The sequence below is a fragment of the Erithacus rubecula genome, assembly GCF_903797595.1.
Source record: "Erithacus rubecula genome assembly, chromosome: 1".
In the NCBI taxonomy this organism is placed as follows: domain Eukaryota; kingdom Metazoa; phylum Chordata; class Aves; order Passeriformes; family Muscicapidae; genus Erithacus; species Erithacus rubecula.
The window spans coordinates 89,928,896-89,954,024 of NC_136658.1; the positions used below are offsets into that span (position 1 = coordinate 89,928,896).

Consider the following 25,129-nt stretch of genomic DNA (forward strand, 5'->3'; position numbering starts at 1 on the left):
TTTTTGCAATAAGGCAGCTCTCCTCTGCACCTGCCTGGGGACTCACTCATACTCTCCTTTCAAATTGACCTTGTAGAACTTTCCTCACACACAGACCCGTTTGTTGCAAAATCAGTATCAAGCAGGTTGATGACCAAAGAGGATGAGCACCTATGTAACATCTAACTCCTCACGGTGCTGCCTCCATCAGAACAGTCAAATATGATCTCCCTCAAGAGATGACTCAAAGGCATAACATCAAGCCGTTTCACACCACCCTTCTGATACAACAGGCTGGCTTTTACTGTCCATTTTCTTAAATCACAAAGCTCTTGCTTACTCTTAAAAACATGTATTATGGTCTTGGAAGAGTCCAAACAGAGAGAGCAGAGAAATCACTAGGAGGGAGTCTCTGCATTATCAAAAAGTTTACACATGTAATTAAAGCTGACAGTAATACAGAAGCTAGATTTAAATAAATCGGTTCTGCTGAAGCTGGCCTTATGGTTTCTGTCTAGATTTTTGCAGTTTCATTTTAGCCACAGGCTAGTGAAAACATTGTATCCAGTTTTTAAATGTTATTCTCACACTTCAAAATAATCTCCAATAGGAACTCAGATGGAAACATGAGTTACAGAACATGTAGCAATTCAGTATGTATTGAGGATTAATTTACATTTCTTAGCATTTGCTCATATTACTTCCCAGAACTCCCTTTTTACAACATGACTACTGAAAACTTCAATATACAAAACCAACTAAATAAAAATATTTTTCTGTCATTGCTTATGTGTGATAGTGCTCCTGGTTATGCCTAAGGGGTAATACTGCTTTCCATATAGCCATTTTAAACTTATAATTTCCTTCATATTAAGGGATTTGACATGTGTGAATCACATGCAGTGTTAAATCAAATGCTGAGCATCTGAAATAAAATATTTTTTTCCAACAGTTTAGCATGCAAAATATCATTACCAGAACAAAACTTCACTTACCTGTCCACCAGTTTTTTTGCAAATCCAAAGTCAGTAAGCTTGATATGCCCTTCTTTGTCTAGTAATATATTTTCAGGTTTTAAGTCTCTGTAAACTATTTCTTTGGAGTGCAGGTATTCTATTGCACAAATAATTTCTGTTGAGTAAAACAGTCCTGTGCTGTTGTTGAAACGCCCCATGTTGCGCAGGTAACTAAAAAGTTCTCCTCCTGGCACATATTCCATTAACATATATAAAAAACGTTCATCGTGGTTGGTCCAAAATCTGGAACAAAAATACTGTTTTACTGAATAAAGAAATTATGCCTCTGATTTGCTTTACAAGTAAATGTCAGTAAAATGGCCTCTGCCACCCCAACCGTGTACATAACCAGTTTCTGATTGCGTGTCTGCAAATATTAAACCCCCAAGAATCCAGGATTATGTAGGACATTCAAGGACCTTAACCTGCAATGTAAACCAGATAGCTGAGGATCAGTACAGCACAGGCCAAGAAATAAAATTGTTAGATTCTGTTTTACTGTACACAACAGATCTTTTCTAAGCACCACTTGATATAAAGACCAGATATTTTTTACATTTTACATTATCAAGCATTACCAAAGTAATGAGGATAGGCAGAATCTGCTTTTGTAAAGACTTTCATGACAATATGTTCAAAACCAGACATCAAAGAGTTGTCCTTCTCTCCTGTGCCTTTTTCCTGGGAGATACACAATTCCAACTAAAGCATCAGATGACAATGCTTGCTCTTCTATGGCATCTTTCACAAAATAATAGAAAAGCAAAAATGACAGAAAATGAGAATCATTTCTGTACCTCACAATTAATCTAAGGATAGGCACACCTTCCATTCCTCAGACTGCCATCTCTAATTTAAGGGCTATTTCCATGGTAGTCACAGTAACATAAAGAACAAGAACAAAAATAATTATTTGTGGCTTTAAAATGCTTCATTACAGAATACAGCAATCTTCACTTCCACATTCCCCTAAATCATGTTGTGTTTAATTCTATCTACATTAAACAACTCACCACACCCCTATATGTAGCTCAATGGTCAAGAAGAAAAGCATGTGGTAACTTTTTGAAGAACACTACCATTTAAAACAAAGAACTATCCCAAATTCCATAATAAAAGATCGAGAACACTGTATCCTTACCTACTTTATTGATACAGTGATACAAGAACAGAAGCTACTTCAGCTTCCAGTCAGTGCTTCTGCAGTATCACAAGTACCTCATGCTTAATCAGGGCATAGAGCCTTGGGAAAGATATGCAGAAACCAAGCTCGCTGACACATCAATGACTTTTACTCAGGAAGGTTTAATTTTTGACAGCAGCACCGAGGGAACCAAGGAAATAAGACAGACTAACAGACATCAGGTACAACTCTTCCATTCCCTCAGTGATGAAGAAAGCAGAGCCCAGGCTTGCCTTCTGATTTTATGAAACTTCTGCCCTATCATAATGATCAACATTATTAATTGACTATTGATTATGTTCACAGTACATGTATAGCAAGCACACAGATGATGTTTTTTATTGACTATGCAAAAACACTCTGAAAATGTATTTTAGGTAATTAGGCAAAGCTGTACCTACAAACAAAAGAAGAGCAGGAGTGAATGAAACAAAACAAACATATTTACGGGAAAGGAAGAGCAAAATCTGATAATACAGAGGAGAAAAAAAATGGAACATCGACATCATTAAGTACAGGATTTTTACAGGAATTAATTTCTTCAAAAACTGACTCTTAAAGGTTTGTCTGTCCACAGAAAAAAAGGATACATTATTTGGTATACAGGAAAAAGAGTAATGAAGAACTACTGTACTTGCAATTCAGATAGCTTTAAATGGTAAGTTAATACAAAAAGAAGAGGAAAAAAATAACAGAAGCTGTGATCAGAATAGTATGTGGTATCATTAACTCTACAATTCAGCTTTACTACATAAACCTTAGATGCTATTGTGAACTCCTACAGGCAAACAACCTGTTTTAGCTTATGCAAGACATAGCTCATTTTCATTAATTCTTCCTCTCCTCAAAAACATGTCAACATTCTATCTCACTATGAAGAGCTGCACCACAGTAATGACACATTACTCAAACACATCAGTCAAGATGCCTAGGAATCTACAGTGATCAGTTGTTGCAAAAACACCTAAGAAACATTTAGAAAAAATTGTTCAAAAAAAAGACACAGATGGGTAACTCCAATGTCTACAGAAAAGCTGCACCTCCCTATATCTAGAATAGGTATTTCTCTAAAGTAACAGGAAAAGGAAAACAAAAAACCAAAAACTCTTTAGATATAGGAAGACATACAGAATTTCCGAACACCAGTAATCAACTATGTGCAACATTACTTTATAATTTTTCATAATAAAGTCCCGAAATATTATGCTGCCTTGACACTTATTCACTGTTTTACAACCAAAGGAGAATATTATTGATGTTAAAGATGGTGAAGCTAACTGAAAACATAAAAACCAGATCATATAGATAACACATTTTAAAGACATTAAAACTGAACTATATAATTTTTTCCCGTTTTTATTAAACATGTACAGTGAAACAATTAACAGAAAGAAAGTCAAAACATATATTGGGCAGGAGGTGGCTGAAGAAACCTTTCAGTCACATAAAAAGCTGCAGAAAGTGTTGTCATGAAGTCTAGTGATAATGTTTTAACCTAAAGCACATAAACACTGTTGTGACTTTAATTTTAACTACCTCACTTCAGCTGCAGAGTCTCCTCTGCCAAGGGAAAAAGGCATCACATGGACAATGACATGAGCATAGCTGATGCAACATTTCACTGGACATTTCAACAGAAAAGGCAGAACTCTAGAAAACATGAAGAATGTTTGTCTCTCATACAAAGTGAACTATTCGCATTGTGTCCTTTGGCAACCTGAAGAATCTGATATTTTGTAAATAAGGTGTGAATGAAATCCAGCAAAACTCCCCTGTCTGGATTTTTGATCACTTCTGTACGAACATGAATCCTCTCATCCCTGTCTCTGACATCTCACCCCAATTTCTCTACTCCCACTGTTCCTGACACACAGACCTACTGAGATGGGGTTTGCTTGGGAGTTTGCTTGTTGGTTTGGTGGGGTTTTCTAGTAAAGAATTTCCAGATGTACATAAATACATATACAAAATCCTGTTCCCCCCATTCCATCCATACTTCGACCAGTCTAACCAGTTGTAGTCTTCTTTCATGAATCTCAATCTCTACATATTCTAGAACTTGTCTTACTGATACTATGCCACAAAGGATTTCTGAACACTAGCTGGAAACTACTAGCATCATGATGCTGGAAAAAGCCAACATCAGATCAGGGAAAAAACCTCCTCCTGCAGGGCTCATTTTATCTTCTGAATGACTAACATGCTGTTGCCTTCTTCCTTTCCCTCTGATGCCTGCTTAACCCTGGCAGGAATCTGCACTCCCTGCAGCTAGATTAACTATGGCTAATTTTGTCTAATTTTATGCAAAACTGATTAAGGCAGGTAAATGGAAACAAATCTTGGTTAATAGCCAGCCATTTATCCATGCATGAGAAAATATAAATGGAAATTAACCTGCAATTACCAGAGGTTTTAGGTATCCCATTAATAGATATGGACTCAGATACCCAAGAAGCACTGTGGTGCTGTGAACAGAAGTCTGATACCTTCTCTCTTTAACAATGGGACCATTGGGATCATTAATGTTACCTCAATTCCATTACAAAAAAAAATGTATTCTTTATGAACTGTGTTTAAATCATGCTTCTCAAGAGCTTCCATCATTTAACAACCTTAAATACAGGAATACCAAAGCCCAAGAAGTGCTGCACTTACTTAAACTCTTTAAAAATAAAGTCTGCAAAAGTATAGTTCACTTAAGCTTTTAAAACCTAGATATTTAAGTCTAGGAATATCTTTAGCTATTTATCAGTATGTACAGCACATACATTCTAACACAAAGAATCATTCTAGAAGTAATTTTTGTGAGCCAATCCTAAGAATTCTTCATTAGCATTTTCCTCTCAGTTAAGAAAATGTCTCTTCTGCAGTGTGAAAATACGAGAGAGAAAACACTTTATAATAAGTTATTGTCCGAGTGTTTAAATTATGCCTCTTTATTTTAAATTCTTGATTATTCTAAAATACATAAATCATTCCCAAGTCTATCTTAATCTAGCTTATATAAGAGAAATTAAATGCTCAATGTTGGTTTAGTATGTAAGAGCTTGCAATGAGACTCTGAAGTACTTTAACTGCACTTTCTGTATGAGTGAAATGAATTTAAAAAATACAACAACTTACAATCTGATCAAAAAAGGGTGGTTGACTTCTTTCAACACAGACTTTTCATTGTGCACATGCTGCTCTTGCTTCAGCCGAATGACATCAGGAATGCTCATTACTTTCAGTGCAAAGTAACGCTTGCCCATTTTTTCCTTCACCAGATGAACACGTCCAAAGGTACCCGTGCCTGAAAAGTTGGAATAGAAACATCAATTTATTGTAAAAAAGGAAAAACAACAAAGTTAATTTGCTAAATTAAAATCTACAGGAATTCCAATTATTCAGGTGAAGAGATTGTGAACTTAAGTGAGCACAGAGAGGTGAAGCGATTCAATAGGATAAGGAAGAAATGGGAAAAAATAACATAAAATTTGCTGATCCTTCTAAAAATAAACATTTTTTTAAAAAATCTGCTTATAGTGCTGAGTGTTATATCACTTGGAACAGTGGCTGTCTGGCACCCCTTTTTTATAGTTAATGTATTCCTTTTCCAATTCACTCTAAAAAAATAAAAAAGGAAAATAAAAACACACTGATTTTTAAATAATGCATTAGACAATTTCTCTATTCAATAGTCATTAAAGTTCCTTTTAAGTGCATTGCACTCAAGACAATAATATATAACTGAACTGAGTACCTCTTTTAGTTTGAAATCAAAGTTAAAACTGGCATGTTTAGGCAGACTGCTATTTGTTGTGCAGCAGTGTTACATTTAAAGATGAACACACATTTCAGCTCATTCGGTGGTTGCTTATTGTTTTACTGCTCCTTAAACAATGCCATGTAGGTTCCATTACAACAGTACACCAGATATTTTTAAGCCCATTCTCAGACAGAAATATGTGCCACTACAAAGGACACCTGGCATTCAAACCAAGCACCTAACTTGTGAAATGTCATTCAGTCCTGAAGTCAAAAGTTTACACTTCAGCTAACAATTATCCTCTTCTTTGCACATACCCTGTAGCAGCACACAGGCCTGTTACAGTATCATTAATTGATTTGTTACTTGATTTCAGATTGTGTTGATCAGTTATGATCAATTTATAGTAAACATAATTTCTGAAGAAGTGCAACAGATACAGGGAAAGGAGTATATATGTGAAAGGAAATACATTTTTGAGAGATAGCTAGGAGCAAGAAACTAACAAATGAACTCCTAAAATTGCATTACTGGGGAGATGAGAAAAAAAAAAGGGAATTTTTGCCTCTGGTAGCTTCAATTTATGTTTGAAATACTTGTTTTCTGTATGTGTCTTCTCAGCTAAAAATTTTTATGTTATTTAACAGTTTTTCTTTCCAATAACTTAAAATGTTATTTAAGATATAACATTTACTATTAAACAAAATACTCATCTTACAAACTAAAAATCTACCAACTCCAGCAATCCAGTTTTATGGAATTTGCAGCTCCCCTACCAATACAGCTTTCAAAGCCAGTTTTCAAGATAAAAGTTCTCACTACACAAACACATCAAGGATTATCATTGTCCAAGCACAAAAGATTCTATCAAAGAAGTTTTACATTCCCACCTGTCCCGAGTTACAGTTCTTTAATCATGAAAACTGTATACAGGTCTCAGAAAAAGCCTGCTGTTCCAGTAAAGTAAACCATCAGGTTACCCTGGAAAACTTATCATGCAGTGAAATCCCTTAACAATGTAGTCATATTACATGACTATACGAGCACACAACTTTATTTGCTCAGGGATGGGCTTCTGCAGTTAAAAAAAACCCAAACAAATAACATAAAAAAACCCAACAAACACCAAAAAACGCCCAAAAGCTTCCAAGCAGAGACATCTGTTCAAGCTACTTTAAATACTGATTACTTACATCTACACTGCACTGCATGCACGGAGAAAATTAACTTGGGTTATTTCTGAATTAGGAACTGAAATTTAAATTCTGAGTAAAACCACTGTGAAGAATAATGACAGTCATATGGAACACTAAAACTAGAAACCATCTTTAATTTTTGAAACTTCCAAATGTAGACTCAGGGAAATTAACAATTAACCCCATAAGCAAACGTGGTTTTACATACATTTTGATACTTGTATGAATGAAGTGCTTCCACAGAAATATCCAACAGGAAAGCCAAAGTGAACACATATCTAATTGTCTCTAGATTTCTACTGATTACATGTTTCAGAACTTGTTCTACTTGTTTAAGAAATTTTTATTTTAGAATGCTTTACTTTTCCTTAACCTATCAGTTTATCTTTACAGCCACTGGTCAGAAATAAAAGCAATAATAATAAAAATCACAAGTTCCATCTATTTTCAAAGAAAAACCTGTCAGCAATATTTATTTAGCAGTATTCTAACTGCTATTTAGCAATAGTTCTAACTTTGGAAACACTTCCTCCTTAAAAACATCTCTGCCAGGAACAGCAATGTTTGGCAGGCTATTCCAGAATAGTGGCAAGGCCCTAATCTACAAAGCCTCTGGGAAAACCAGACGACCACACAGACAGGCGAGAACAGAGAACCTCCCTAACCAGTTTCATTGTTGAACTGATCCCAGGCAGTCTATTTTCAAACATCTTCAGCACAGTTGCAAGCAACTATGAAAATCAAGACAATACAGACTAAGAAGCTGTCTAACACTTGTTTTCAGACATCTCCTCCCATAAAATGTGTTTTCTCCCCAACTCTTCTCAGAAAATACATTAGGCCTGCATTAGCTGGCAGTACCCACACACCCACCATTCTTCCATGGGACTAATTGCTATGCTTTTTCTTTTGTTTTATGCTTAGCCAGTCTTTAAATAACCAGATAAAGTTTGCATAAATAAACTACTGTGATTCAAAATCTCACTTCAAATCTGCTCATACTTTGAGCCATTTCTGCTAACATTTTTAACATGTTCTTCCTTGCAATTGATAGGGAGACAGGAGAAACAGGATGACAGTCAAGGTGGGAGACTGCAACAAGATGTTATCGTGGTTGTTTAGCATAGTCAAAAAATCTGCTTTATAAGAACAGGTTGTTGTGTTGTGACTAGATGGAAATTCTGCCCTTCAGATTCATTAAAAAAAGAAACTAAAAACCTGAAGCATCATGTGGCACTGTGCAAGATGAAGGCCCAGCTCCATAAATTTGAGGGAAGGCTTTTGGAAGCAAAAAAGGCAGTGTTAGTAATCAAAGCACCACTCCAGGTGAGGAGACACCTACCTCATGGAACAATTTCTTTTAATCCCTATAAAAGAACTATTCAATTTATTCTCCAATCACCTCAGAGCTCAGCTGTGTGAACCAACAAAATTTGACCTTTCCTGACAGATAAGCAAGCATTCCTTACAATTACCTTCAAATGGAAATATTCTATACTTGTCTGTAAGAATGAAGGGAAATAGCGTTTATGGATTTGCACTTTGGTCTACTCAGATTTATTTCGTATTTGGTTCAAACCAAGAGAACTTGAGAAACATCATATCATTCTGGCTTAGTCCTGAGATCTACCACATACTATCCTGCTGAAAGAAGAGCAATGGCTTCATACACTCCCTCCATACATATCCCTATCCATCTGTGTATTATAGTACATGTTACCAGAGTTTCAGAGCAAAGCACCTACATGAGAAGATCATACCTCAAGAAAACAGCTGTTCTTACAAAGTCTGAATCAGATTGGTAGTTTCTTTGCACATGCCCCTTCTCCCTGCTAAGGCATTTGGTACGTGAAGCTCTCTGGCCACCAGCAACAACAGCAAAAAGAGTGCCTGAGCTGTGTGCAACACAATTCAGGATTTTCAGGACTAAATGGGCAAACAGAACAAAATATGCAAAATGCTAACCACTAATCCAGTATAATCTGTTTATAACAGAAACAATAAAATTCTTGGATTTCATTGCAAATTTCATGTGGTAGCAGAGCTTGAAGGAATGCCAGCAATCTTCTCCATTAGGTAACCTTCTCATGTTAAACACAAAGAGATAAGGCCAAAATCTGCAGAGGACCAACTTGGCCTACATATCAAACACAAGTAGGGCATTTTCAGTCCTACAAGCTGGTTTCCCTAATACCATGCAGAAACACCATAGCCAGTTTCAGGATTTTGTTCTCTTTGAAGCCTGGCAGAAAAGAATAAAGTATGTGGGAACCTTTCTGATGCAATTTCAGATGCTTTTGATGCTAGGTAAACCAATCATGCAACTTTTGATCAGCTAAAACAATCGAGTGAGTAGTCATGTAGTAACCATTCACTATTGTAGATTACTAATTTAATGCTTAGGCTGCCTCTTTATTTGCTCCAATTAATTAGACCCAGCTGTTTCAGCTTCCCATTCTTTTAATCCCCAGCTCTTTCTTAAAATCAAGTTTGCCTTGCTCAGATAGATACCATCTGTTTTAATGAAGAATAAACTAGGTCATGTGAGCTCTATGACCCCAAGGGCTGATTTCTGACTCCCAGAAGGGTTGCCCCTGACTTCAACAGATGCCTACAAAAATCATCAGATGTATGCACTTTTATTTACAGATAGAAGAAACACTTCCTACTGTGACACATATTAGTCTTTATTAATAGCCATAAGCACAACAGACTTTATTCTGTTAAATATCAGAGATGAACTAAGTGAATTGTATCAGATTGCAAACTCACTACTGAAAGTCAACTTTTGTTTGACATTTAATCATTGTCTTATTTTGGGATGGAACTTCAACAGCCTAGACTAGGAAATGAGGGTTGTCAGCAATTCTTGAAAAAGAGGTGGAAAAGTGGCACAGAAAAGGAAAACCAGCCTGCCTAAACAGACTAGTAACCAGAAGATTAATACTTGGGAGAAAGATTTTGGGAAACCACAAGGCACAAGCAACTTTGAGCTTCTACAACAAAAGATGTGATTGGCACAGGAATAGGGAAACTCAAAAATAAATGAGGATGATGATTTTTGACATCACAGTAGTGAAATTAAGGTTTTTATTAATGTGTCAACCCATAGACCGATGTCACTGAAAATGCCAAATTCAGTTCTTCACTATTCTGCAAGCCAGCAGTGGATTGTTCACTGTAAATCTTAGATCACTGCTTTTATAGATCTGCATTACTCTAGAGGGTTAAGATCTACTGATCCACTGAAAAACACGTCAGAGAAATAACTAAAGTCAGAGGTTTTATAGAATGCCTTTTTTTTTCTAGAACCACGCATCTCATATTGCTGAATGAACCAAATAAATGTCTAATCACAATTCTTGCAAAGTTTTTTTCTATCCTTCAACAATATGCATTGAAATCAGAGACAGTCTGATTAAGACCCTAACAGCATAGAAAATAGAGATGTGTGTGCAATGTTCACCATGGGCAGCCCTGCCAGAGGACCTTTCTTCCATGATACTTCTTATTCATCCATTGTGCTATGATTCCATTTCCACCAAGAACCTTTGAAGAGAGAAAATGTCCTTCCACTCAGCAATAATTAAGATACTACACAGCAAGAACCATGCCCATTACATTCCAGGCAAGATCACATTACCTGTTCTCCAAATTTTATTGGCACTGGCATACCAGTGGTATTCTCTTCTGTTTTGGATGATAGCAGCACCCCTTGTCAAGCTAACTGAAAGCTCAGTACCATTAATTCTTTATTCCACCTCAGTTAAACTTAAAAAGAAAGTAGCAATGCACATACGAAGTACAACTGAACTTTTGACGGCCAGGGAATGCTGTAAAAAATTTCCAAAGGTCCCAAAGATCTGGCAATTTTTAGGTTCCTTCTTACTTAATATACAAGAAACCTACAACAACATATCACTAAAATGACGTTTAACCACTGAGAATTCAGTTTAGCCTCTTTACAATTTCACACAAGACTCAATATGTCAGAGAATACCGAAACATTGTACCAACAACTCTTGTTGCTGATCCATTTAAATATTACTGAACTACAATCCTTAAGAACTAAGGACATGGGAATCACCAAGGTAATTAACACCGATCAGTCAAGTTTTGTTTCTGATTTCCAGAAAGTGCCAATCAACTGAAAATCAATGATGCAAGTTCCTCTGTAATTTCAGGTTTTTGATTTTTTTTTTCTCAAAAATTGTCTCTCTACAAAACTATTGTAAATTTCAGGGTGTCCTTAAGCAAAACAAAGAGAATTCTTGAAAGTTTCCTCTTCTGTCACTTTAATCTTTCTTTTTAAATTTATTTTTAAATACTAGGGACCAATAAACAAATGAAACCAGAAAGTAACCAGGTTGCTGGTTATGATAGCCATAAATCCTCTCAATTTCTAAACAGCCCTTAGAACACTGATTCTAAATGTATCTCTCTTCTCAAAACTTTTAATATCCACAATCCTCAGAACATTTTTTATCAAACTGGTATTTCCCTACTTGGTTCTTCAACGCTATTTTTGCAACTCTTTCAATGTCTTCCACAACCTGCAATTTGTGACACATCAACAAAAAGAATCTGAACAGAAGAATGGGTGATAAAGATTTTCCTCCATATTGAAACTAGGACATTGCAAAATGATTATTACTCCTAGTTTTACCTATTTAACTGTAACCTAATTTGACTGCAAAAACTGGGTTTTTAAAAAATAAACAGCTGAAATAGAGACCTTCAAAGATTAACTCCTTTTCCACCTAGAAATGAAGTTTATACTACTTACTGAACTAAATTAAGGCCTGTTGAAATAGCTTATTTTAAATGATACCAAACATTTGATAGAAGCGAAGCTTATCAATCTGTACTAATATAATTTTTTTAAAAATTGGCCTATCATGTTTTAAAAGACATTTAAGCTAAGAATCAGGTACCTGTCTGGCTAGTAAACACTTGCCAAGCTAAAACAATAAAAGCATTAAACTCTCTCTTTCATCTGATAAGAACTTCAAGTAATTAAAGCATTATCAAAAAGTGTCACATTTTAACAGTTGGAGAAGAATCTGTAAACTGTAAATTATACAAGAAAGACCTTTTTTTGGGAATTAAAAAAGTTTTAACATTCAAATCCTATTCACAGAATTGATTCTTTCAGTTAGGGAGAGGTTAAAATAAGTACATGAACTACTTGGAACATAAATATTAAAGGGAAGAATTTTTAACCTATTGGTTTCCTTCCAAATAATTTCTTAAACAACAAAAACCAGAGAGGCAAACCTCACACCTAGCCTTCTGTACATTAATGGATGCTTAAAATTCCCATCAAGTTTTGAGTAATTCAGGTATCTTTTACATAAGTATGTGTTCAAAGTCAATCTTTTCTAAAGGCTTTAATTGTCTTTAAGTGTTTAAGCCCACTATGAAACAACTTCCTTAATATGAAACCTTACACAAATGGACATTTAGGCCAAATACATTTAATTCAAGTATGCTACACTTCCACTTATCACAAACAAAATGGGATACAAAATAACCCAGACTCCAGCAAGAAGGAAAACCAACGAGGTGAGTAAAGTACCATGCCATCTATCATGAAACCCCAAATTTTAGTCTACAAGATTTGTCTTCATTATTTAAAAAAAGTATTAAAAAATGATTGACAGAAACATCTCCCAATGCAATCCAAAGTGATGAATCCTGATGTCTCTTCAGATACACAACATCAAAGTGTATCAGAATAGGTGTGATCTGCAAATACAGCTCCTGCTTCTTGAGCTGGGATTAGTACTACACTCAGTATTTTGAACAGGATATCCCAGAAGTAGTCTAAGCCAAAAGGTTTCTAATTTACTATGAGGATGAATAACTCAGCAGTTTACCTCTGGCAGTACATAAAGAATCAATTCCAGTCAATCATTAAGATATCATTTTCCATTTATTATGTTCAGTTAATAAGAAGTGTTTCTCAGAGACTTTTTTTCCCCTTCCAAAATAGGTAAGTAGGAGAAAAATAAAGTAGGTGCACATCTCATACTGGAAAAACAAAAACAAAAAGCCACCCACAAACCCCTCTGCTTCTAAGTTTAATTCTCATAATCAAATTTTTATCCAAGAAGACAGTAAAGTTCTCTCTCATCATTTATTAGCACTTCTATCTTCACCTTCAGTTTTCTTGGCGACAGAAAGTATTTACAAAACTATTTTGGTTGCTTTAGTCAAATTCTGCATGAAGAAATTTAGTTGGTTTTCTACCAAGAAAACCCTCTGCAAAACAAAATAAAATAAACAAAGCTAAACAAGTTGCCATGTCACAGCAATAACAAGTTTCAGCACACTGAAATCCTTTTCAGGTAACTTCAACTAAAAGAAACAGTCATTAAGGCCTTCAAAGTTAAAAAAGCACCTCTGCAGAAGATACAGGGCTGTTCAGATACTTGAAATCTTGTTCCAAGATCTTCTGCTCTGTCAGTCGCCACAGCTGAACTTATGATGCTGCATAAGTCGCCATCAAACAATTATGCACATAAAGCTTACAATTACACCCAAAGAAAGAAGAAAACCTTAAAATAAAACTGGCCAAACAACTACAAAACATGGCTCAAAACTCATGTTTTCATCTCAGAAAAATAAATAAAAATAAAATTTTGATGACTAAGAAGAAAACACCAATCAATAATCCAAAAAGGATTTAGAGGCACATAGTTCCAAATAAGTTAATCCTACACAGAATAAAAATCAAATCCGCGCAACAGCACAGATCAAAACTTTAACATCAGCCCCTGTGAACTAGGTAAGTCTAAACAGGGTTACCTAGTAGATATCTGATTAGCAACATTTCTTTTCAACCCAGAAATAATGTGTCTCTACATCCTTGTATGATTTTACATAATCATCATCTTTTGGTCTGTCCTGAAACTCAGCTTTTCCGAACAGTTGCTGTAAATCAGTCCCATGTTAATGCAAAGAAAGCATGAGGTTTAATACCCTTGATAGTGTCCTTTTAGAAAGCAAACAAAAAAGTCTTGTGAAGTACAAAGGTTTATTATTGCTGACCCAATGTAATAAAAGCCACATTGTTTGTACTTGACCAATTTCCTCCTTCACCAGTGCTGGACAGAAGCCTTTGAGGAACTAGTACCTCCTATAATACATTCCTTTCAATTACATTTCAATTCCATCTTCACTGAAGGCACTGCTAAATCAGACAAAAATCAAGAGGAGGTATTCCACACAATGCACAAAAACTGTATTTTTAAATACTTTTCAAACAGACTGTCTATTTATTACTTAATATCTATGACAATGATTGGAAAGTATAAGACTGAAATTATGTTTAAGAGCTTCTGGTTGAAGACAGGTAAGACTTACACTTAAGACTAATTTAAATGCACTCAGGACATTCTAGGTCTCTTGTGTTTCAAGAAATGGGCAGTAAATAGTCAACAGTCAAACAGAAAACTGTTAGGGGATTACCTATTCCCTGCTACTTTCTGTGTTACCACACAATTAAACACAGAATGCACTAGTCCAGAAACACACTTGAGCACACACATACCAGCACAATTGGGAAAGCTTGAAAAGCCAGGTTGAAAACCTGATACACTAATATCCAGAAAGCAAAATTAAATCAAAGTTCACGGGTCGCCAATGACTACTTTTCCTTTTTTTTTTTTTTTTTTTCCAATCAAACTTTTCACATTCATTTTTAATTTTTAAACTGACCTAGACCTAACTCAGGATATAGAAAACCAAAACAAACAAAACCTCTGGACATGCCCGCTGAAGACAAAGTCTGACCATTGAGTAGTAAAGACCTCAAACCATCAGAAAGTTCAGTCTTCACATTGTATCTTAAAACCTTAGGACTGGTATTCCACTTTCAAAGACAGATTACCACAAAACACCACATAGTGATACCATCTTCTTCATGACTGGACATTAAAAGGCACAGTAAGTTCATACTTTGAAAGAAACGCCATTATTCTTGGCCTGATCCAATTTATGGTGGAAACTTATAAAAACTCTTTGTACACTACAGAAAAATGAAAATAGCAAAGTTGCAGGCTGAATATGTAAGCTGTTATTGCACCCCAAACCCAAGGTGAGACAAAATTTCTCCTATCTTTCAGGCAAAGAATCAACAGTATCCCCAGACACCCTGAGCCACAATGTCTTCATTTATTACACAGCTTAACTTTGGACCAGCCAAGTGGAATCCCCTGCAATTCAACAGAGGAGAAAAAAAGGTACTTCTGTATTCAGTAGAGTGGTTTTACACATCCAATTTACGAACACACAAGTATCTATCTCCCTCTGCTGACTCTACACATGTAAGTTTGATAGTTGTTTACAGTGCATGCGTCTGCATTCAGACAGGAGAGACCAACCCCAAAGTTATATGGCCTGATAAGTGCATGACACTTTTCATGACAGAAACTACTGAAAGAGAATATGCTAATCTGTGTAAGGAAGTATAAAAATTTGTGAGCTTTGAAAAAGAATTGTTGGCAACTCACTAAATTCTTCATGCTTCATGTCACAAAACCTAAGCCAAATGATACCTATACTGCTTTATAATCTTCAGCACCTAACTTAGTGACCCAGCATCACAAATGTGGCATTAACAATGTCAGTTCGTTCACCCAGCATTTTTTTCAAAGTATTCAAAATATTCAAAATATTTAACATTGCACACAGAATACTGTGTGTAAATAATAATCACAGTCCAAACCACATCCAATTTGCAAGCTTGAATTTATCTCTACAGTCTGTTATTTTACACGTTATTCAAATTAATACAGCACAACAGTCTTAGAAAGTATTTAAAACATTACTCTCACACTTGAACTATTATGCTGACAGAAAAATATTTCTGATATAACCATGACCTTTTCTAAAAATTCTCTTTAATTTGATCATTTGAATGGATTGTAGTGAGTACTACAGATTTTATTACAGTATGCACAAATGACTCAGCATTGTAACCGTAGCAAAAGGAATGCCTTTCCAGAAGACTCAGTTCCTTTGCATCTACAAGCTACAAGCAGCTGCTGTGCCACTACAACACTGCATTCTATCTTCTATAAATGAAATTTTCCACAACAGAATCAAACTACAAGCCCACAAGAACTTTCTCCTAAAACACTTATCTCAGTCTGGAACAAGCACTGCAAATATATTTATATTTGGTTAAAGGTTAATACACTGAGAATTCATGAGTGGAACAAAATATTCCTCAAAGGGAAGGCTTTGTTTATATTCAGAAGGCAACACCAACTGATATTCCTCAGAGACTATTGAATAACAATGCCTTAGATATCTAGAATTTATTTAGTGTGTTCCACTACCTTTCCAAATTCTCACGTTGTATACCTTACAAAAATTAGTGTAACTGTACAAGGTAAGGTGATGAAATCACCCTTATTTGGCACTAGAATGAATATCACCATATTCTCCACATAAAGAGCTATTATAAAAGAAAGAGGAAGTAAGTCTAGAATATCCAAATAAAGTTATATTTGATATGGAACCGGTACAAAAGCTCTAACACAAATATTAAGTTTCAAAATCCCAGTCTCCAAATTCCAATCTCAAATACCAATTAAACATTTGGGAAAAAATCTTGATAGTGCCCAAGAATTACAATACTAATGGAATTAAAGACTGCAAATATCACTTGTAGTGGTAACTAATGTTACTGAAGATATGCCAATAGTAACATCTAAATACTCTGTCAGAGAGGACCCTGGTCTGAATTTTTCATGCTATTCAGTGTTTTATGTACCAGCCACTGTTTTTTCTCTACAATGCAGAAAAATAAGGCTAAACTCAAATTCTGTTCTACCTTCATATCAGCCAATTACATGACTGAGACACAGAATGGATAAAGCAGTTTTTTCTGTTTTTACTATGCAGTTTTTTAATAGGAAAGAAAAGCCACTCTACCAACCTCCCACAGTTTCACCTTCCCCTGAGTTTTATGCACACACTTTCCTTCCTGTATCAAAACTGGGATCCAATCTTTCTCTATTATTATACCTCCCAATACCATGCCCAAGGAATCCATTCAAATCAACAAATAAGACTTTAAATAGAACACTGTATATAATTAACATTATTTAAATGGACCAGGAGGAGAACATTTGAGAATTTATGAAAAAGTATACCGAAACAACCTACAAGTAAATTCCTTTTATGAAACAACTCTGATTTTCCAAACAACTCCTAAGAAACTAACACTACAAGAAGAGAGAAATCATGTCAATACTTGAGTAACTTTCAGAGGTTAGGGCATATATTGTAGCAATATCAGAAAATTTGCAACAGAAAGAACAGGTTTTTTTGCTGATAACCGGATGGCATTTCTGTCCTGGACATTGTTTCTGTACAATCTCTCCTTTTGTTTTTCTTTAAGCATAACATCGTATTCAATATTTAGTTTTAAAAAAATTGTATTAAACACAATTTGCAAATTTAATACAACTGAAGAGACAAGTGGAAACATGCAATGTGTCATAACAGGCAAGGATAGAAGTGAACTCCCTACACAATACATTTTTTCCATGCAAAGGAAGACATACAAGACTAAATCTCATTTTGCAATGACTAGCTGCCCTGAACAAATACATTTAAAGAGTAAATATACATGTACAATAAAGAATTTATCAGATTTGAAATTATTAACAAGAAGTGCATGCTTGCAGACCAGAAGGTCAGCCACATCCTGGCCTGCATCACAAGCAGTCTGGGTGAGCAGGTCAAGGGAAGGGATTTGCCCTCTACTCTGCTCTGGTAAGAACCCACTTGAGCAGTATATCCAGTTTTGGGGTTCTCAGCACAAGAAAGACACAGATCTGTTAGAATGGGTCCAAAGGAGGGACACAAAGGTCATTAGAGGGCTGGAGCATCTCCCCTGTGAAGACAGGCTGAGAGAGCTGGGTTGCTCAGCCAGGAGAAAGCAAGGATCAGGGGAGACCTTATTGAGACTTTCTGGCAGTTAAAGAGGGTTTAAAAAATTCCAAACAAAACTGCTACTTTTTACATGGGCATACAGTGTTAGGACAAGGGGGAATGACTTCAAACTGAAAGAGAGTAGGCCAGATGTTACATTAGATTACTCAGGCTGCCCAAAGTGATTCTGGACATCTCATCCCTGGAAGTATTTGAGGCCAGTTTGGATGGGGCTTTCAGCAACCTAGTGGAAGGTGTCCCTGCCCACAGCAGAGAGGTTGGAACTAGATGTGTTTAAGGGCCCTTTCAACCATTTCAATGCATTCTCTGATTTTATGACTACTCAAATCTTGCAAATAAAACCAAGTTCACTTTTTTAGTAAGAATTTTTTAGTAAAAATTTTCTTTCAGACTTTGTGTTATTTCACTCTGCTATCCTACATATGTCTTCATCATACATTGAATTTCCTATGTAAGTAACGCAGGTATACACATGCACCCATTTACCCAAAGGTTAATTTATTCTGCTGTTTACTGCCACAGTTGCTTCTTAATTCTACAAGTCTCTTGCTCCATACAACCTCAGAATTACCTGAACTTAGTCTGATACACTTAATAACAAGACCATAGTCTGTAGTAAAGGAAGTAATGAATAGCAAATCCAACACCATTTTGATAGGATAGATCAAATTACAGCTAATTGAATTCATGAGTAATAGTTCACACACCAAGAGTACTTGATGTGCCCTTTGTAGACGCTGTTTCTCCAAAACTGCAACATTATTGATGAGGCTCATTCACCATTACAGCTGACACAGCACACAGCTCAAGAGATATGTATTTTAATTTGGTTTTGATTTAAAGAACATACAATTCAATATCATTTATAATTCAGCATTTACATTTAAGGAACTAGTATACAAGCTCAAAGATGCTAAAATTAGAAGGCATGGACAGATTTAAGATCAAATAAACATAAAACCAATCTATCTGGGCTGCTCATTAGCTCATATTTAAATCAGTTGTAACTGAAAACTACTGGTAATCTGATGGTTATTATATTTTATTCATTAACACTTTTTGCAAAAGGTGAAGCATGTTAAGTTTTCAGTAGCAAAGTCAAAAGGCATACTTCTTCCCTGAAGACAAATGAAATAGCCAAACAAGAAAAAGTATCAGGCATATTAGATAGTTACTGTTACTGAAGCTTGTTTCAGATTTCCTAGGAACAAGTAACAGTCTCCAAATACAGAACAGAGACTGACAAAATTATTGTCATATATATGAGGTCCTAATACATCACTAATGGAAGAAGAAACTAGCACTGAACCATATAAAGTATACCTTCTCACAAGGTACCAGAAGAAAGCTCTGCCAATGACTAACAAAATTTCATACTTCTTGACATCAAAACTAAGTGCTATCCTTTGTAGGACGTCAGTACACCAGCTAAGTATAATCAATGTTTAAAGAGTCCCAAAGCACCTGCTTTTACTATAGTGCCCCTTTCAGTCAAGTTCACTTTCAGTCTTTAAAAGGAGGTCTGTGTACAACATGCAAAACTCCTTAAAGATGACTGTACTTTAAAGTAAATTATTCAATAATTTCCACCCTCCTCCCTCCCCAAAAAGATTTGTCTGTTTATAAAACTATGCAGTGGAAGGCTCTCTAAAGCAAAGTGATCAAATACAGCATAGCTTTTCTCCTTCCCCAAATGGCCTTGCATTTCTATATGGCTCTCTTTTTTTTCTGTCCTATTATTAAAATAATTTAATTCTATATCAAGATTCATATTTCAGAGAAGCAAAGGAGGACAAACAACAGAGTTGTGTTTGTTCTCAAATAATCCAGTTTCTTAACATTTCAATCAAAATTTAAAGCAAATTGGACTAGAAATCTCAACCACAATGGGAGGACCTGGAGTTCTGAATCTCTTCATAGGTGTTACAACCAACTGCCAATAGGAAATTCTTTCCCCCCTTGTACAAATATTTTAAATGTCAAAACATACAAAGATTAGAGAGAGGTTTATCTATATATTTTATTATTGGATATAGACTGGCTATATTTCATGCAGGAGTACCCAACTTGAGTATATCAGAGAATCCATTAAGAAAGCTCCATAGCTGACTTACTTCAACATGAACAGATGACACTGCACATCCATTACTATCTAGCAAAAACTACACATTCAGATACATTTATCAAATCAAGAACTAGTGACAACAGTTTTTTCACTTACAATCATGCAGAACCTGTGTTCCTAGTTATACTTTCACTCAGTTCTACTGATCTTCTCTGAAAAGAAGCAATTATCCAGGAAATACAAACCCACCCAAACAAAATGGAAGTGTCTCAAAACAGCACTAAACCACCTTATTCTTTCTTTTTCCAATACTACTTTTAGTAAGAACCCCAACATTCTGTACTAAAGGTACAGCCTCACATATGCATTCATCTCCACTGCCTGCCAGCCTTCTCTTATCATTCATATGTTTTGTAAGTCTCCATTTCACCAAGAACCCTCTTTTTAAAATGCAAAGAGCAACCACATAAAGTCAGTAAAATTCTAAAAGAATATTTAACACAGAAGTATAACAGTTTATACCTTTTTCTCCAAATACTATACCAAAGCATTTCAGTTGCAATTCAAGGACAAAATTATCTAAATTGCAGGCTTTTATCACCCAGGTACACTCACAGGAAACTCTTAAAGCAATGTGAAACAGGCAGACACTAAGCTATGAAATCAGTAACTATGAAAAAATCCTGCCTTAGCTTTAGGTTAGCTGGATTTACCTGCAAACCTGTCAGAATAAAAAAAAAAAAAAACAACAAAAAATAAAACAAAAAAAATCCCCAAAAAACCTCACTGCTTTCTGAGGCACTGGTTAATCAGTCACAAAACCAGTTTTCTTCCTCATTTATCACTTCATAATGTTGCCTCTCTAACTTGGTGTGTATTGCAAGCTCTTCTAGACACATCAAAGATTCACTGGTAAGAAACAACATTTGCAGACAGCACAAATCATAACTATTTCATGTACAAAAGTATTTTTTAAAAACTGTTTTCACAGAATTATGCCAAATCAAACAAACCAGGCTGTACTCTGTCTAATCCACAACCAACAGTAGTCCAAGAGCACTGAAAAATTTTCTGCCTTAGAACCAAGACAGTAAAAAATTATCATCACTGCCACCAAAATAAATCTTTTACCCTATTGTAAGTCAAGTGTTGCAGATAAACACTTGAGATAAATCTAGAAACTCTTAACTTATTAGAACAAATAATAAAATTTATTTTATTAAAATACTTTAAATGGATAGATGTCCTAAGCTTTACAGCATCAGGATTGGATGTGCACCAATTTGTATCTACTTTTCAACTAATGAATGTATAAAACTGAATGAATGTGTGAAATTGAAATGGAAAAAAAAAATCCTTTAAAAAAAAAGCAAAAGAAGTATATTTTCATGTTTTTGAAGATATTTGCATTAAGTGCTAGGCAGATTCTTTCCAATTCTCTTCTCAGTTACTTTTGTTTTTCCTTCTAATGGCTATGTCTTGTAGGACACACTCTTTCTCACAGCTTCTTCCCAGTTGCCATTTGTAGCAGAAGAAAACAAAACAAAACAAACAACTTTAATTAAGAAAAATTTTCCAAAAACAGATAGGAGGAACCACAGCTACTCACTGTAAAAATTCTAGAAGAGATGCAAAAAAGCTTTTAAACAAAATAATTTTAATTAAGGTGCAATACTGGGAAAATTTTAGATTTTTTTTTTTTATTTTATTATAACCCAAATTCCATTGTCTCCAAATATATAAAAGAATGAACAATTTCTACAAATATGGGAATTGAACTATGTCAGCTACTAAAAAAGGAGGAAGAAATATGTTGCTGCTTCACCATAAATTCTAAACTCACCACTTCTGAGTGTGACAACTGGATGGTTTAAATAAAGACATACTGCCAAAGATTTTATAGGCCTTTGAAAGTCACAGAAGTCAGGGAGAATTTAATGGCCTCAGAACACAAACTCAACATGCTGACATGCAACCTTAAAAGTTTTCATAAAAGAGGGGACAAAAATCCCAGTTTAGAAAATGACCAGCATTGTCCTTATTGTTCTCCAGGGATAGACAACAAATTACCCACTAACCTTCCTGAAAACAAACAAAAATTTTACAGTGCATACTCTGAAGTTATTTTTGGCAGGCCACGCAAATTAAAACTGTACAGGCTATCATCTCCTGCATCCAAGAGCTGTTGGAAGCTGCTCCAAGCCACGATGGAAGAGGTCTGAGGCTAGAAGTCTGTCATCAGTTCTGGGGCAGGTGGCACAGGAGTCTGCTATTATAGCAATAGTTCAATCTGAACACAGTCAGCCACCAGCCCCTTCATGTTTATATTTGCCATCCATATAGCTATTACAGTGAATCCTCATTAGCAGACCAGCAAAATAAAAATCTTATACCCAGTTTAGCCTGTTTTTGGAAGAGTCTGTAGAGGGATAGTTCCCTTAACATATACCTAAATCATTTCAGAGCATTTAATTTGCTGACTGAAGCAATACCTGAGAGGCATAAAAAGCAGTACTAACTAGACATTTTGTTTCCATCCAGAGAGCACCCTGCACCTTCAACAATAATGGCAGAGTCATTACTATTAATATTTCAAATTGCTCTGAGTCACCATATTCCCCAACACAAACATAACAACACTTTAACAAATACCAAGAACACTCTGTAAAGAAGCTGCATTTTAGCAAAGAACCAGAACTCATAAAAAACACAGCATAATGGACAACTTAAACTGTCACTTTATAAGATTTATAAGTAATCAGCCCTTACCTCCTTGGTAAGAATCATGTAAAGAAGAAATAAATAAACAAACAAACAAGAAAACCAACTAAACAAGAAACAAAACAAAAAAAATCCCACACCTTGAGCAAATAACAAACTGAACATTCTTAGCAAAAAATGTTGTATCATGTATCACTTCCATCTTTATTTAAATTTAAAAAAAAATAAACACTTGTTCAGTCATTTGAAAGACAGTCTTCCTATGGGAAAGTAGAAATAGTCTAATTTAAAGATTTGTTTTACCCTAAATATCCCAGGTACACAGTAACACACAGTACTCAGCAAAATTTTACTTACCAAACTGAAGCTGCTAAAAAACCCACTCAAACATTGCAGAGACGAAAGGATGCTTTCCCAAGTAAAGATAACAAGTTAAATTACTCCAGAGCAGTATAAGCTAATATTGAAAATGTTTTACACTGGTAAGTGTCAACCATAAGGAATTACACTGAGCTAATTTGGTTAAAAACAGCTTATGCCCAGACAAGACCTTGGAAGGTAAACACAGGTTTCTATCTTTCACTTTACAAAAATTCACACATCATTGCTGTAAACACCTCTGTCTCTTACAAAAAAACCCAAAACAATATATAAATTTCACCACACTTGTCTTCTTTTTCTAGTTACCCTGCCTATCACCCTCAAAAGTGGACCAAACCAGGATTAAACATACTTTAGAAAGGGATTTGTGTTGCTAAGTTTTCATTACATTAAAGCCAAAATATAAAGGCAGTCATCTCCAAAAGGCTGCTCGCCCTGTCCACTACAAACAGTCCAGACATGCATATTCAGGAAACTAAACAGAAAAAATTGAGTCAAGCCCTAAGAGCCTACATGCTTTCAATCTCTATTACCTTAAAGTTCCTGTTTCTTCCCACTGAAGAAGGAAAAAGTAAAAAAATAGTTAAAATCTCTATTTCTCTTCAGGCTTCTTATCTTCTTCAGTTTGGGCTGAGACACAACACTTAACAGAAAAATTTTTCTGAAGTATTTTCACCTGGTACATTGGTGTTTTTAAGCATAAACTTGGCAGAGAAAAGGCATGGTGTTAGGTGCTTTTGATTTTGCATGCTTCTTATTTCTGAAATATTAGTTCTAGTTGGATTTCAGATTATTTGATTATTTGCGTTGCAAAAAGTGCTTCAGGGAATCTCTAGGCTATTTATAGGACTTAACAAATTACTCATCTTCAAGAAGCTTTTTTGAGTGTCAAAGCCTATTCTATAACACTGTCAAATTCACAACATCAGAAAAAGAGAACTGAATTTCTTTCTGCCATCAATTAAATATCTAAACCAGATTCAGACAAAAGAAACAGGTGACAGGCAAACACTAACAATTTACCTCAAGACTGATTTTAAACACTGAAGATAGAAAAGCAGAAATGTGAACTTTCAATTTTCACATGTTCAGACTTCTTCCATACACTTTCACTTTTCTGACCTCTCTGAAAGATAAAAGAGAATACTTGTTTCAATCCATTTTTTCCATCCTAAAGAGAACAAGAAACTTATAGGAAAGAACCTGTTGCTGCCTAAACTATAATAAACTCTATAGTATTGGAATTCACATCAGCTGTGGATAACAGGAAAAGCAAGGGAAGAAAGCTGAGTCATTTCTTTCTACAACAGCAGCTATAATAATAATGATTTATTTTGAGACAAGTGTCATTTTGTGGGAGGGAAAAATGAAGTAAGAAATACAGAGAGTGAAAACAAAATCCAAGTCATTTAGCTTCATGACTAAAGCCTCAAAGATGTACAAACGTAATGGTGAATTCAGGTCACCATTACAGTCACAACATTCAGACCATGTTTTCTTTCAAAACTTGTGGTATTTAAAAACATTGCCAAGTAAAATCATGGATTATTATTTATCATCTCAGTATCAAGAAAATGTGACAAAACAGGGAAAAAATGCTCATACAGCCTTTAGAAAATTTAAAATAGGTGACAACCTTGGTAGTGAAACCAAAAATAACACTTGGTATGAAACTGAACTAATTTAGGCCCCCAAGAAAAGGCAGAAAAGCCACGAGCGCTCTTTTTATGTAAAGAACTTGGCTACTCTGGGGCACAATTTCTTACTTAGACAATCCTCTGGCATTAGACTACTGCTGTGTACCTACTGTTGTGCTGATACAATGCCACTTGAAATACTTTTGTGTGTGAACATAGAGAAATTATTTAT

At 35.2% G+C, this 25,129-nt stretch overlaps 1 protein-coding gene across 1 annotated transcript in view; it reads right to left on the reverse strand.

Annotated features, from left to right (window-relative positions):
• Positions 1–25,129, reverse strand: part of PRKX (protein kinase cAMP-dependent X-linked catalytic subunit) — a 53,440-nt gene that overhangs the window by 23,807 nt on the left and 4,504 nt on the right. Inside the window, exons 2-3 of the mRNA XM_079314057.1 lie at positions 5,302–5,470; positions 975–1,238 (exon numbers count right to left, since the gene is read on the reverse strand). Of these exons, the coding sequence (XP_079170183.1) occupies positions 975–1,238; positions 5,302–5,470 (433 nt within the window). The remainder of the gene's footprint in view (positions 1–974; positions 1,239–5,301; positions 5,471–25,129) is intronic.